The 15,655-nt window shown below is 47.8% G+C and overlaps 1 protein-coding gene across 2 annotated transcripts; it reads right to left on the bottom strand.

Moving 5' to 3' along the window:
* Positions 1-469: 469 nt before the first annotated feature.
* On the bottom strand, positions 470-13,790 carry NACA (nascent polypeptide associated complex subunit alpha). Of its 2 annotated transcripts, XM_081129108.1 has the most exons (10): positions 13,679-13,761; positions 12,757-12,828; positions 8,372-10,195; positions 3,617-3,955; positions 2,335-2,420; positions 2,082-2,159; positions 1,660-1,806; positions 1,124-1,252; positions 798-920; positions 470-608 (listed from the first exon to the last, which is right to left on the bottom strand). In XM_081129108.1, the coding sequence occupies exons 2-10, from the start codon at positions 12,824-12,826 to the stop codon at positions 594-596; spliced, it is 2,811 nt and encodes a 936-aa protein (XP_080985234.1). In that variant the 5' UTR covers positions 12,827-12,828; positions 13,679-13,761; the 3' UTR covers positions 470-593. The 2 variants fall into 2 exon arrangements, with proteins under 2 accessions (XP_080985234.1, XP_080985233.1); XM_081129107.1 differs by lacking the exons at positions 3,617-3,955; positions 8,372-10,195 and having other exon boundaries at positions 13,679-13,790.
* Between the last annotated feature and the right edge of the window lie 1,865 nt (positions 13,791-15,655).

Here is a 15,655-nt window from a genome sequence, read left to right as displayed (position 1 = left end):
TCATGTGGTACCTTCTGATGTTACAGAAAGTGCTGTTTTCTCATCTACATCCATTATGTGATCTCTCCAATCTCCTACCCAAGCTCTTACATGTCAAAATTTAAGCAATGTGAACTGCCTCTCACAAAGTAAAGATGAGGTCCAATGTATTCAGAAAGATTATAGGTCAGAGAAGGGGCTGATTATTAAATAAAGAAGAACCAGAATTTGCTAATGGTTAACATCTAGGAAAGAAATTGGAAACGAGAAACTTAACAATTTTAAGTTGTATTCTCTGAAGACAAGAAGGTCCTAACAGCCTAGTACAATGTGTTCCGTCTTACAAGAAGTGAAAAGGCTGAGATTTTAAGGGGTAATCTGCGGCACTAAATCTTTTCAATTGAAGCTGAGGTCTTAAGAGTAATAAATGTGCTCTCATTTGTAGAATCTTCATGCTTTCTGAGGGGGAAGAGATCAAGCACCCACTGAGTTCATCCCATGAGAAGCCGTAACTTTATTAATGATAGAAACAGTACAAATTTCAAACCAAGCTGCAGTAACTCTTCGAAACACCAAAAAAAAAAAAAAAAAAAAAGGTCCTCCTTTTTAGATGGTTACATTGTTAATTCCTGTAAGAGAAAAAAGAGATCATCAGAGGTACAGGCAAACTGAGAGAATTCAGGTCACTAAAACTTAAGGCAAATCAAGATAGGCTCTGGAATGAGGTTTTCTAATTGGCTGATAATAAGCATAGAAAATAAAGTCACCTATAACTGGTTAGATCACAGGGAGAGTCAGGAATAGATCTGGACACTTACCATAATAGCATTTACAATATCATTACTGTTGTTCTTCAGTGCTCGCACTGCCTTTGCCCTTGACACATTTGCTTGTGACATGACCAATTCTATGTCCTTAACTTCCACACCTGTTTCATCAACCTAAGAGAAAGGGAAAAATACATGCAAGAACAACCTTAGTATAGTTTATTGAAGTCAGGAGTCTCTTGAATCTAATTCTTAATTTAACTCAAAAACTATTTCACTCAATGGGATTCAAGAAGCTAAAACAATATAGAACCCACCCATCAATACACACATAATACTATCTGGATATAAAAGTATTAAAAGATTTCCTTGTATACCTCTTCCTCTTCACTTTCCTCTTGTACTGTTGGAGTCTGTGTGTTTTCTTGAATGTTTGAGACAGCTTCACCTTGAACTTTGAATTTCTCAGCAGCTGCTAGCTGTGCTTGCTGAGATAAATCCTCGATCTGTAGAGCAGAAAACAGGGATTCATGTGAGTAGATCTGTCTGTAGTAAGTGAAATAAATCATTTACACATTTTCCAAACTTTCACCTTAAGTTCACTTTAGGTTAACTTACTATATAGCTTTAAATTGTTTGCCCTTACTCAGATTATATATCACCATAGAAGCAGCTTAGATTTAAAGCAGTGATTTTCAACTGGAGGGTGACTTTGTTTCCCAGGGGACATCTGTCAAATATATGGAGTTTTATTGTTTGTTTGTTTTGTTATCACAACTGGATGTGATGCTGCTTAACATCTATAATGCACATGGCACCCCTTCCACAACAAAGAATTACTGACCCAAAACGTCAATGGTGCTGAGTTTGAGAAACCCTGGTTTAGAGCAACTCCCATGAAAACTTTCCTTACCTTGGCTTCCCCAAAAACTATGTAGGTATCTGAAGCTGGGCTCTTGTAGACATCTGGTTTTGTGATGACAAAGAGGATATTCTTAGATTTCCGGATAGTGACCCTAGTAACCCCTGTGACCTGTCGAAGACCCAGTTTGGACATGGCCTAAGGAACAGAAAAGAACATTGGGTTTTCAACTTTTTGAGAAGCAGCTTCAGGAAGTAAGAACCATAACACCACCACATCCAAAACAAAGCCTTCTTCTGGGGCTAAGAAAAGTTTATATAAGAATACAGAATTGATTTCTAGGACTTCTGGGTTTTGTGCCATAACTTCTGTTAACTAAACATGATTCTACCACCACCACCAAGAGTTCCAGTACAGTTTCTCCCCTTGCTTCATCAGAAACTTTAACCCTTGTTTATAACTTAAAATACTACCTTCCGTGCCTTCTTTTCACTCCGGCTCTGTTTTGCTTTACTGACTGGTTCTTCATCGATTTCAGCTGCTGCCGCCAGCTAAAACAAAACAGTAAGCTGAAACGTAAGACTTGGATTCTACAATCCTCCTGTGGTTTTCCCTTTATGAAGGTTTACAAGCTCCAAATATGTAAGTCATCTTCTTTGGTCAACCCTGGTTCTGCAATGCTTCCTTGATCTAAGTATTTATACCAATAAGTAACAGAATACTCACCTGGGCTTGTTGTGTGGTTGCCTGTGTGGAATCTTGTTCCTCAAGCTCTGGTACTGATTCATCACTGTCAGATTCTGTTCCAGAGCCTAGAAGGAAAAGTAGTTTTTACTATTTTATAGTAATTATTAAAAGGAGGCACATCTCCATGGCCTGCCTGGACTAGAGGTCACTGGCTTATGCTAAACCTTAGAAAGTTAAATGTTAATCAACTGACTTGTATAAAGTCAGCTTGACAGCCCCCAATTCGTCACAAACTAGTGTATATACATCCATTAAAGACCCAGCCCCAGCCCCAGAAATGAGAGGTAATTACTAGATCCAGCTGAAAAGTTTACATACTATAACTGCTTCCTTTCCCTCAAGGTCTTCACTTCTTGGCAAAGGCAAACACCAACGAACTATGTAACTACAAATACTACCCAATGGCCCAACCACCCCAGAAAGGTTCTGGCAAACAAGGTGTCTGCAGATACACTGAAGTGAAAAACAAGATCACATTGTGGCAGCAGACTAGGGAGGGCACTTTTCCCTCATCCTTTAAACTGGGTTGGGGGAGGACAGAAGCAGTTATACACACACATTTAGCCTTATTTTCAAACCACTGACCCTAGCAATTTGATCTAATCAATAGAGCTTAAAGATTCTCAATGATGCCAACCTACAGTTCCAATAGTCACCTTTACTAAACTGTTCTGTGACCTCTCCCATTTCTTTCAAACATAATTCATAGATTTTAAGCTTTCTTCAATTGAAAGGCCAAGCATCAATAGACTACTGAGGGGGAAAAGCATACACCTGCACCATTCTCAGGCTAGGAAAAATAGGTCCTTTAAATAAGGGAAGTCCCTGGGCACTGGTCATTACTAATTCCAAGAAGTGAACAGAAATTCAAATAGTTCCAATATTCAATAGTTTCCCAGTATTTTAGCAAATACCAGGCCCAGGGACAAGGTTAGTGATATGGTAGAAATTTGAGCAAATTAAGGTCTAGTAGGTCTTGGTTTTCAACGTCACATCAGTTAGGTAAAATGATGACAAACTCAGTTAGTCTAGACCCCATTATATAAGATGATACACAATAGACTATCTGAAGTGATGAAAACCAAGATTCTGTTTCACATTTCTAGAGCTTTTGCATTTAAAATTATCATTCTATGTTCTAAGTCCAAATATAAGCAGATAGTCTGGAGAAAGTGGCGCACATCCTAGGGTTAGTATTGGTGGGTAGCCCCAGGAGGAGTGTGGGCGACACACCATGCACACAGCAAACCAAGGCAAATACCCTTGTTGTTCTTCAGAACAGGCTGCTTGGCAGAGGGGGTTGGGGCAGGGATCCCAGCAGGTTTGGGGGTGGGCATGTTGACGAGGACCGACTGGAAAGGCACTCCCCCCGAGATTGGTTCCGGGGGAATCAGAGGCGGCAGCTCATCCTCATCAGCAGGGGCTGAGGGCTTACAGGATGACTCCAGCACCAGCCCAGGTGAGGACGGCAGAGGTTGCTGTTTAGGAAGCAGAGGGGGAACTGGGGAGGAAGCAACAGGCAGAGAGACTGATGGGGTGGGTGCTGGAGAGACAGATGCTGATCCAGCTTTAGGAAGGCCCTTCTCAGAGGCAGCTGTTGCTAGAGGTGTAGATGTCTCAGACTTTGGATGAGGAGGAGCCAAGGGACCCTTTGGAGAATGAAAAAAATCTTTGCCCTTTAAGGGAGAAATAGGGAGGGCATTTGGGGTCTTTGGAGAAGTGCCTTTCTGAGTGGAGCTGGTCAGTAGAAGGGTTGGAGGAGCCACTGTAGAAAGGGGTCCTTTAGTACCATTCTTAGCTGAGGGATCTGGACACACAGGAGGTAAACTCTTCTTGGCTGGTGGACCTTTCTGAATGGGAGCTGTGATGACTGGTGTGCTTTCAGAAGCTGGGGCAACAAGTGCTGCTTTGAGAGCTGTAGAACCTTCCTTTATTGGGAGTCCCTTAGGTGCCTGATGGGCAATGGATCCCAAGGGACATGTGACCGGAACTGGGGAAGTAGGGGAATCTTTGGGGGATGGGATTGCTGGGCCTCCTTTGGGGGAGGAAGAAACCACAGCTGAGGGAGTAGGGGCCCCTTTTGGGGATATAGGAGTCACAGCTGAAGGAGTAGGAGTCCCTTTGGGTGTAGGGGTAGCTGAGGGCTCTTTGGAGGATGGAGTTTTAGCTGGGGCTCTTTTGGGGGTTGGGGTAGCTGAATGTTCTTTGGGGGATGAAGGAGTCACAGCTGAGGGAGTAGGGGCCTCTTTGGGGGACAGAGTTTTAGCTGGGGCTCTTATAGGGGCTGGAGTTGTTGGGACCCCTTTGAGGCCTGGGGCAGCTGAGGGCTCTTTGGGGGCTGGAGTCACAGCTGAAGGAGGAGCCCCTTTGGGGGCTGGGGTGGCTGAGGGCTCTTTGGGGGCTGGAGTTTTAGCTGGGGTCCCTTTGGGGGCTGGAGTTGCTGGGATCCCTTTGGGCGGTGGGGCAGCTGAGGGCTCTTTGGGGGCTGGAGTCACAGCTGAAGGAGGAGCCCCTTTGGGGGCTGGGGTAGCTGGGGCCCCTTTGGGGGCTGGGGTGGCTGAGGGCTCTTTGGGGGCTGGAGTTTTAGCTGGGGCCCCTTTGGGGGCTGGGGCAGCTGAGGGCTCTTTGGGGGCTGGAGTTGCTGGGACCCCTTTTGGGGATAAAGGAGTCACAGCTGAAGGAGCAGCCCCTTTGGGGGCTGGGGTAGCTGGGGCCCCTTTGAGGGCTGGGGTAGCTGAGAGCTCTTTGGGGGCTGGAGTTTTAGCTGGGGGCTCTTTGGGGGCTGGGGTAGCTGAGGGCCCTTTGGGGGCTAGAGTTGCTGGGACCCCTTTGGGGGTTAAAGGAGTCACAGATGAAGGAGCAGCCCCTTTGGGGGCTGGGGTAGCTGACAGCTCTTTGGAGGCTGGAGTTTTAGCTGGGGCCCCTTTGGGGGCTGGAGTTGCTGGGACCCCTTTGGGGGCTGGGGCAGCTGAGAGCTCTTTGGGGGTTGGAGTTTTAGCTGGGGCCCCTTTGGGGGTTGGAGTTGCTGGGACCCCTTTGGGGGCTGGGGTAGCTGAGGACTCTTTGGGGGGGGCTGGAGTTTTAGCTGGGGCCCCTTTGGGAGCTGGGGCAGCTGAGAGATCTTTGGGGGCTGGGGTTGCTGGGACCTCTTTGGGGGCTGAGGTAGCTGAAGGCTCTTTGGAGGCTGGAGTTTTAGCTGGGGCCCCTCTGGGGGCTGGGGCAGCTGAGGGCTCTTTGGAGGCTGGAGTTGCTGTGACCTCTTTGGGGGCTGGAGTCGCTGGGACCCCTTTCGGGGTTAAAGGTGTCACAGATGAAGGAGCAGCCCCTTTTGGGGCTGGGGTAGCTTTGGGGGGTGGGGTAGCTGAGAGCTCTTTGGGGGCTGGAGTTTTAGCTGGGGCCCCTTTGGGGGCTGGGGCAGCTGAGGGCTCTTTGGGGGCTGGAGTTGCTGGGACCTCTTTGGGGGTTAAAGGAGTCACAGATGAAGGAGCAGCCCCTTTTGGGGCTGGGGTAGCTTTGGGGGGTGGGGTAGCTGAGAGCTCTTTGGGGGCTGGGGCAGTTGAGGGCTCATTGGGGGCTGGAGTTGCTGGGGCCCCTTTGGGGGCTGGGGCAGCTGAGACCCCTTTGGGGGCTGGAGTTTTAGCTGGGGCCTCTTTGGGGGATGGAGCTGCTGGGACCCCTTTGGGGGCTGGGGCAGCTGAGGGCTCTTTGGGGGCTGGAGTTTTAGCAGGGGCCCCTTTGGGGGCTGGGGCAGCTGAGGGCTCTTTGGGGGCTGGAGTTGCTGGGGCCCCTTTGGGGGTTGGGGTAGCTGATGGCTCTTTGGTGGCTGGAGCAGCTGAGGGCTCTTTGGGGGCTGGAGTTGCTGGGGCCCCTTTGGGGGCTGGGGTAGCTGAGGGCTCTTTGGGGCCTGGAGTTTTAGCTGGGGCCTCTTTGGGGGCTGGGGTAGCTGAGGGCTCTTTGGGGGCTTGGGTAGCTGAGGGCTCTTTAGGGCCTGGAGTTTTAGCTGGGGCCCCTTTGGGGGCTGGGGTAGCTGAGGGCTCTTTGGGGCCTGGAGCTTTAGCTGGGGCCCCTTTGGGGGCTGGGGCAGCTGAGGGTTCTTTGGGGGCTGGAGTTGCTGGGGTCCCTTTGGGGGCTGGGGTAGCTAAGGGCTCTTTGGGGGCTGGGGTTTTAGCTGGGGCCCCTTTGGGGGCTGGGGTAGCTGAGGGCTCTTTGGGGGCTGGAGTTTTAGCTGGGGCCCCTTTGGGGGCTGGGGTAGCTGAGGGCTCTTTGGGAGCTGGAGTTGCTGAGGCCCCTTTAGGGGCTGGTGCAGCTGAGGGCTCTTTGGGGGCTGGAGTTGCTGGGGCCCCTTTGGGGGCTGGAGTTTTAGCTGGGGCCCCTTTGGGGGCTGGGGTAGCTGAGGGCTCTTTGGGAGCTGGAGTTGCTGGGGCCCCTTTAGGGGCTGGTGCAGCTGAGGGCTCTTTGGGGGCTGGAGTTGCTGGGGCCCCTTTGGGGGCTGGGGTAGCTGAGGGCTCTTTGGGGACTGGAGTTGCTGGGGTCCCTTTGGGGGCTGGTGCAGCTGAGGGCTCTTTGGGGGATGGAGTTGCTAGGGCCCCTTTGGGGGCTGGTGCAGCTGAGGGCTCTTTGGGGGACGGAGTTGCTGGGGCCACTTTGGAGGCTGGGGTAGCTAGGGCTCTTTTGGGAGATGGTATTTCTGAGGCTCCTTTGGAGGCTGAAGGCTCTTTGGAGGAAGGAGAAACCACAGCTGAAGGAGTAGGGGCCCCTTTGGGGGATGAAACTGCTGGGGCCCCTTTGGGGGTAGGGGTTGCTGGAGACTCTTTGGGGGATAGTGTAGCTGGGGCCCCTTTGGGAGACAGAGTTGCTGAGGTCCCTTTGGCTAGTGGGGCAGCTGAGGACTCTTTGAGGGATGAAGTTGCTAAGGCTCCTGTCGGGGAAGGGAGGGACATAGCTGGGGGAGTGGGGGCCCCTTTGGGTGAGGGAGCCATAGACGGAGGCTTGGGGGTCTCTTTAGGGGATGAGGTTGCAGGGTCCCTTTTTGGGGAGGGAGGAGCCATAGCTGAGGGAGTGGAGGCCCTCTTGGGAGGGGGGGTAGCTGGTGCTCCTTTGGGGGAGGAAGGAGTCACAGCTGGAGGAGGAGGAGTCTCTCTAGGGGATGGGACTGCTGGCACCACTTTGGGGGCGGGAGGGGCAGCAGTTGGGGAAGTGGGGGCCCCTTTGGGGTATAGAGGAGTTGGGGACTGCTTCTTGGCTAGTGATCCTTTAGGGGCTTGGAAAGAAATACTGGCCTCTGGAAGAAAGGAAGCTTCAATTAGAGAAACAGGAGATGAGAGATTTCTCGCAGGAATATCAGAGATAGCAGGTACACTTTTAGAAACAGGAGGAGCAAGAGTTAAGGTAGTAGAAGTAGCTGAAACCTTCTTGGCTGGAGGTGTTCCAGTCTGAGAAGACACACTAGTCCCTAAAGAAGATGAGGAGTCAGCTAGGTAAGTTCCTTTGGACGATGCAGCAACAGAAGCACCCGAGTCCTCAGTTGGGCATCTGTCAGGAGAGGAAGCCACAGGTGCCAATGCTGAGGTATAAGAAATACTATGAACTCTCTTTGCAACTTGAGCAGTACCAGCAGGGGGAAGAGAGGGAAAGGGTTCTGATTTGGAAATTTCAGAAGCCAGTGCCACATTAGCTGGAGAAGCAGAAACATTCTGTGGGGATAAAGTCATAGGTGAAGTCACAGGGCAACTTTCAGAGGTGGGAGGAACTAAAGGTAAAGCTGTAAGAGTAGAAGTACCCTTCTTGGCTGGGTAGCTTTTAGGAGCTAAAGAGACAGTTCCTTCTAAAGGGCTGGCTGTAGTTGTAGGAGTGGAGGTTCCTATGGCAGTTTTAAGAGTCACCCCAGAAGTGGCAGCACTTTCCAAAGGAAATGTAGCTATAGTTGGGGTAGTAAGAGAACCTTTGAGAAGCAGACTAGCAGGATCTGGGCTTGCATAAGGATCTGTCTTGATTATAGAGGCTGGGGAAACAACACCCAGAGGAGAGGTAGTAGCAACAGCTGGCTCACTTACAGGCAGAGGCTCTATTCGACTTTTGTTTGCTAAGGTGGCTTCAGGACAAAGAGATGCCTCCAGAGAAGATGATGTACTTTGGGGAGAGGGAAGATTTTGAGGGGCTGCCATGGTCAATGGTAGTACAATAGGGTCTTTCTTGGGAGGGAGTCCTGCCTGGGCTGGTGAAAGAGGGACTCCTACAGGAGAAGCAGGTACAGTCTGGAGACCTTTCTGTGTTGGGAACTTGACCAATACTGAAGGAGGGAGACTTTTGGGGTCCTCAGGGGCTGGAAGAGGAGGAGAGCCTGGTATCCCTAGAGTGGTTGTTACCTGAGGAGTAGGAAGCTCCTTGGGAGTCACAGGTGCCATAGCCAAGGCAGTATGGGAAGCTGAGCTCTTATTACTTATGAGACCTGATGAAATCGGAGGAGAAATGCAAGTAGCACTTACTACCTCAAAGGTGGTAGGTGCTGCAAAAATTGTAGAGGGGTTAGTCACCACAAGTGAGGTGGTTCCAACAGAATAAACAGGAGCTTCTTTCAAGCTTGGACTTCCTGGAGAAGCAGGAGGAATCTGTGCCACCAAAGGCTGCTGATTAGTGGCATTAGGAGAGTCTTTCAGAATGAGAGAGGCTGTAGCAGACAAGGGAGAAGAGACAGCTGCATTTGAGGAACCAGAAGGGCTGCAGGAGGATACACTAGTGATGGTAGAGAGTCCCTTGTCAACAGACAGAGCCAGAGGGGAAGTTGGAGCCGCCACTGGAAAAGCAGCGACAGCAGCAGGAACCACCTCATTTCTGGAAGGAAGGGGAGGAATTACAGATTGCTGAGAAGGGTAAGAGGCCCCTATGGAAGAATGATCTACAGAAATGGTATCCACTACAGAATCTGACAGGACATTAGAGCCTCCTTGACCTACAGGTTGGGCAGAAGAACCAAGACAACTCTGATGTAAAGAAGGTACAAGATGAGAGCCCAGAGAAGTGAGGAAAACTGGGGGGACATTGGGAGCTTTAGGAACACACTGGCTTAAAAGAGGTAAGGCAGCGGGTGGACTAAGGGGTCTTTTTATGCTGAGGCTTACAGAATTTTGTGGAGAAGTCAGAGCTGAGGAAATAGGTATGCCTTTGACCTGAGGGGAAGTGATGGCTAGGGGAGTGGTGGGTGGTGCCTCAGCACTTGAGGCTACTTCACATTGAAAAGAGGCCAAGGGAGTTACCAGATGGGAAGGAACAGCACTGGCTATATATGGAGGGATGGGGACTACTTTTGAATTAGGGACTACTTGAGAGGGAGGTTGAATAGGAGAGGTCTTTGGCTCTGAGGAAGCAATGGGAGCTGACCGAGGTGTCACTGACAATGACTCAGCCACAACAGCTGGAGGAGGTGAACTAATAGGCTTAGGTGGATCAGCAGAGCTCTTCTGAACTGAGTGGGGAGCCAAGGCCACCAGAGTCAAGGGAGCTGAAGAGGGATGGACACCTTTCCGAGTTGGAGTTATCATGGGAGAGGCCAGAGCTAAGGCAGCGGGGGAGATGGGAGGCCCTATTAGGTTTGGCAGGAAAGCTGGGGGATCAGGGGGGGGAGGAGCAGCCCCCAAAGGCAGGGCTGTCCCAGAGGATGCCTGGGGAAAAGGAGCTTCAAAAGAGGTTGAGGAAATAGTAGAGGGAGAAAGGAGTGGGGTAGGCTGGTTAGGGGTTGCCAGGGGGCACTGTTGCAGGGGCAGGGAGCAAGGAGGGGGAAGGGTTGGTATAGGCTGCCCTAAGGCAGCAGTGACATTCAAGGCTGGAGACACAGGAAGCACAGCTGGAGGAGAAAAGCAAAAAAGGGAATAAAGAAGGAAAGGGAAGGAAAAAAATAAAGGTGAGTTATGCAGCCCAACTTGGTACAACATGTTTCACAAGAAACACCAGAATTTTTAATCTGAGGAAAGTCACCACATAGGATTAGACAAAGGTGACAGATAATAGCAACCCTTCCATAACATACTTCAGTAGTCAAAAGTAAGAATACACCCCTCCCTTCCTTCCTCAAATGAGCCCTAAGTCTTTCCCACAGACCACAGAACCACCACCAGAAGAACAGCTGTTCCACCCTGTCCACCCAAGGACCATGAACAAATTAAAACAGATACTGATAACCGAAACAAGGAAGGTGGTGAGTGGTGATGATAATAAGGAATCAGAGCTGAATGAGAAAAAACACACACACAAGTCTTTATATGCTCAGGCTTCCACTAGATCAGGAAAAACTTGACTCTTAAAATTCAATTCTTCATAAAGTTGAAAAGCTTCAGAATTTAATACTAAACTATTAAAGCAGGCCACTCAGCCTCCCTATGCCTCAGTTTACTTATCCAAAACAAACAAAAAACCAATCACAAATGGGTTGTACTCCATAGTCTCTATAGACCTTCCCAGGTAATATTAGCTTCAGACATCAATCTCAGATGGATTAGACTGCCAGGGAGAGAGCTTAGTCACAAGGGTAGGGGCTGTATTATAAAACTGTAACCCAACTTGTTAAACCAGACTGTGGTTCTATTTTGGAAGTAGGGAACTGCAGTGGAGAGAATACATTGGATCCCCACCCCTTAGTGTGGGTAAGTATGTCATTCTGTCAAAATAGACCAACATTTGGCACTAGAGTAAAGCTAAGCAAGATATTCAGGATAGAAAAATCCATGCTTACTATTTAGGAGATAACACAGGAGTACTGCAACAAATGCTCAACACCTTGAAGGGAGTATTTAAAACAAAACAAAACAGCCGGTAGCGTTTAAATACACAATTTTCTAAGAGTATTCTACCACAGAAAGGACAGGCAGCTCAGCCAGTTTTTCCTGAGAGTTGGAAGGTCAAAGTCTTATGATTAAAGTGCAAATGCTTTCAAACATCATCAGAATTTGAAACTGAGAATGTTTTCCTCTGACTGGACCTCAAGATGGGATAAGGACCACTGGTTTAGGCACCATAACCAATTCCCCAAGGTAGTTTTCTCGTGCACTCTAATTATTTAATTATATTAATTAAAAAAATTCTCAGTGTTTATCACTGGTACTCCCTTGATATTATCAAACCTACTGTGCAAACTCAAACTTCAGGAATCAGTTTAAGAGCACTGTTGAAGAACTGCTTCAGAAACAAAGAGCATTACTTTTGAAGCTTGAAACGATTATTCTAAACTCATCTGAATTTCACTCTCCACATTTGTAAAATCAAGTAGTTCAATGATACTCTACAGTTTCATTTAGCACTGAATTACAGGATCTTTAGGGAGCAGTCCTTAACTTTTCCCTTAAGTCCCTTGTAGTTCAAAGATTTTACATAGCTCATTCCCGAGCTCAGGGACCCCCCCCTCCCTTTTCTTTTCTAGCAGCTGTATTAATCCTATCAGCTGCTGAAATCAGACAGGTGGAGAGGGATAACTTTAATGCTTTCAACTATAAACAACTTTATTTTAATTTCAGGAGACAGAAATTGCCCTTAAGTGACAGGTGCAGTTGGGGAGGGGGGGCCCCCGATGGACGACGAATTTACTATAAGAAAAAAAAAGATGGAGATGACAGCCTAAAAATTCCCTTCATTTAGTTCTGTACAACTCAGCAAGATCATTATTAATAAAGTGTTTTCACTACCCCCTTTCTCAAGTTTTATAGAGATGTGCTTTAACCAGAATCCAAAACCTGCTTTTACACTATATTCTACATCCATTAATTTCAAAGCCTAACAGCAGTCAAAGAAAGGCTTTATTTCAATCCTGGGTTCCAGACAAGCTGTTGACGCAGGCACTATTCCAGCACACTAGAAACATCTCATCACCAAACCCTAAAACAATAAACCGACCATAGGAGGGCCCTTGGTTTCAGGACACATTTACCACAGCACACATCTCATTGAGACATGTGATGAGGGCACAATGCCAAACTCTGTCATCTGAAACCTTGATGCAATTCGCTGGCCGGAACTTCAGGAAAACTCAGGTCTGGTTGGCCTGCCAGTGTTTCATCCAGTTCTAATAGGTAAGAATCACTGAACCCCTGCCCTGCTCAGTTTTGCTATGTGAGGTGGTTCCACAGCGGAGGTCCCTTTGAGGCAGTTGCCACACCTACAAAACAAGTCAGGGAGCTTTTAATGTTCCTGAATCTTAAATATACTGTTTTTATCCAACTCCCTAATGAAGTCCTTCCAGGACAGCAGTTAATAATAATGGACTCTCCTCCCTGACAGAGCTACAGCCTCATCTTCTTTAATAAGAGAAAACCCTGAAAGACATAAAGTGCACTCCCTTTGTCACTTTACCCACCAAATGGTCTTAGGGCCGATCTCACAATCTTAATTAACTGCACGAGGGCTAGGGGAACCTACCTGTCTCAGCCTGGGGCTGTGGCAACTCTTGCTCTGTAGCAGGGACGGTTTCTGTGGCTTCACCGGGCATTTCTGAAGGAAAGAAAAAGGAGGCCTGAATTGACTGGGATCCGTTCTGCTGCCTAACCCAGAGCCAGGTAGTCTTAATAACTCTGCGGAAAACTGGGGGGAGGGGGGATCATGAGTATTTGGGGACAACCCTTCACAAAGCAGCTGGCAAGAGGTGAGAAATGTGACATGACCCTCACAGTTCTAACCAAGCGAATCACATCTTCTTTCACCGCTTCTCTTCACTCCGCAGATATGACTTTCCAGTTCCCAGGGGTTCGTTTTATCCCACACTTCAAATCCCACAAGGGAAGCAATCAGTACTGCGTTTTCAACCCGAGAGGAACCCGGTCTGGCTCCCGACCATGGGAGACTTCAGACGCTATCTTGAACTACCTCCCCTCCTACGTTCACGCAGCCTGGGCAGGAACCTCCAGGACTCCCACTTGCCGACTTTCCGGCATTAAGAGGGGAAAGAGGGTGCCTTAAGTCCAAAACACTCGTTTGTCACTATAAGAACGACGGGGGGCGGATTTCCAAGGCCATGACCCCTTAACCTCCCCCGGGTTCTCGTGAAGTAGCTCTCAACTGCAGAAGCACTCCGCTTCCGCCCCCAACACCAAACCGACTCCCATCATGCCAGCCCCGGACTAACAGCCCAGCCCGCGGCCCTTCTGCCCTCCTTTTGCCAGGGCACCAATCGCAGACCCCATTTTGTCCGGAGACACCAAAGCCACAATTCCCAAGGTCGAGTAGGAATCAGGCGGCCACATAAAGCCTCCAATTCTCCTCAGCTCCCAGACCCCAGGGTCGCTTAGACTGCAAGAAAGGCGGATGGTTGTGGATAGAGAGCAGCAGCAAAGACACAACTTACTGTACGGCGAACGCGGAACCAAGATGGCGGCAGAAAGAGAGCGAGCGACAGCGTGACCCACGCCTGTTGCAGACGGAAGCCTGGCGGAGAGGGAGGAACTAGAATCCGCTTCCGGGTCAGCAGCTGCAGACAGTCACTTCCTTTAACTAGTGACCCGTCCGCCTCCCTCCGGCTGTATCCAGATGGGTAGTGACGAGGTCTAAATAAGGATAAGAATTCAGCACTGGACGCGCTAGCCCGCCGGGAACTCTCTGCTCCGCGGTCCTTAGATAGCCGACCCCTTCCCGTTCCCCAGGTCGAAGCATTTTGATCCGTGAAGGGTAAATGCAGCGAGAGAAGTAACCAACCTCTGCCTTCTGGTCAGCAAAATACCCACATAATTATTATTTCGACTTTTGGTTTTCCTTTCTCAAATAAAGCAGGAAAATAAGAGGTTTAAAATAAGGAGTGCCACAGAGTGTATGCACACCATTGTAGGGTAGCAGTGACCTACAGGTTAACCCTCAATTACTTTATTTTTGGAATACACAATTTAGACCAATGGTGAAGTCATATGCAATTCTTTTTGCCTAATAGTTTGGGCACTTATTAGGTACCCTGAAACCCATTCATTTGGGTCCAGCACCCCACATTAAGTACTCATAGAGTAGTAGTCTTTTTATTTTTTTATTCTATTGGTTTTAGAGAGGAAGGGAAAGAAAAACATCGATTTTTAAAAATCATTTTTTATTTTCAATTACAGATTACATTATTATATTAGTTTCAGGTGTACACCCCAGTGATTACACATTACGTAACTTACAAAGTGATCATCCTGATAAATCTAGCATCCGACACCATATGTAGTTATAAGAATATTAAGAAATATTGGTTTGTTGTTCCACTTATTTATGTACTCACTGTTCGATTCTTGTATGTTCCCTGACCAGGGATGGAATCGGCAGCCCTGGCATATCAGGATGATGCTCTAACCAACTGAGCTGCCTGGTAGAATGTAAAATCAGTGTTTTGTTAATGAAAGGCCCTGACTCCCATACTGTTAATCCTACAAAAGAACTCAATAAATACAGTGTATTACCTGAACCAGCTAACGCTATTTGAGGTATGGCTTAAGACAACTGTGGCTGCCTTTTAAGGAAAGCAGTGAATATTTAAAAAGCTCTGAAAGCTACTTTAAAATTTACAAGACCTTTACATAATGAAGTGAGGATTAGGATTAGTGAATTAGGATTAAATGAGATAGTGTAGTTTATGAGGAATGAGAAATTCTGAAATTCTCTTCAGATAGGAGACGCAATATTGTGGAGTGATTAAGGAGAAGGACTCTGGGCCCTGGCTGGGTAACTCGGTTAGAGCTTGGACCTGATAAACTAAGATTGTGGGTTTGATTCCCAGTCAGGGCACATACAAGAAGCAACCAATGAATGCATAAATAAATGGAACAACAGATTGATGTTTTCCTCTCTCTAAACACACACACACACAGGTGTGTGTATATATATAGAGGAGTGACTGAGTAAGAACGTGGACTCTGAAGCCAGACTACTTTGTCTGAATCTGAGCTTGGTTACCTAACAGTGACCTTAGGCAATTAACCAATTTGTGCCTCAGTTTTCTCACTTGGCGATAATGGTAGTTACTTAATAGGATTGTTAGGAAAATTAAAATAGGTAAAATATGTACATTACTTAAAAAGTGTTTATTGTTACTATTAAAATTATAGAATCTCTACCTAAGTAAATAAGTGATCTGGAAGATTTGCCAAAGCAGTCCAGTTACCTTCAGAAGAAAAGGCCAGCAATCGCCAATCATCTCTTTAGACAAACAAAACGACCTACATTTTGACCATTTCTTTCTTTCCCAGCAAGCTGACTTTTTGAAAAATGTTTTAATTGATTTCAGAGAGAGAGAGGGAGAAATAGAAATGTCAATGATGAACCCGGCCGGGCATGGCTCAGTGGTTGAGCATCGACCTGG

The sequence above is a fragment of the Miniopterus schreibersii genome (genome assembly GCF_964146895.1).
Source record: "Miniopterus schreibersii genome assembly, chromosome: 2".
In the NCBI taxonomy this organism is placed as follows: Eukaryota; Metazoa; Chordata; class Mammalia; order Chiroptera; family Miniopteridae; genus Miniopterus; species Miniopterus schreibersii.
Note: the sequence above shows the minus strand (reverse complement) of the source record. Positions and strands in the feature narration are given on the sequence as shown.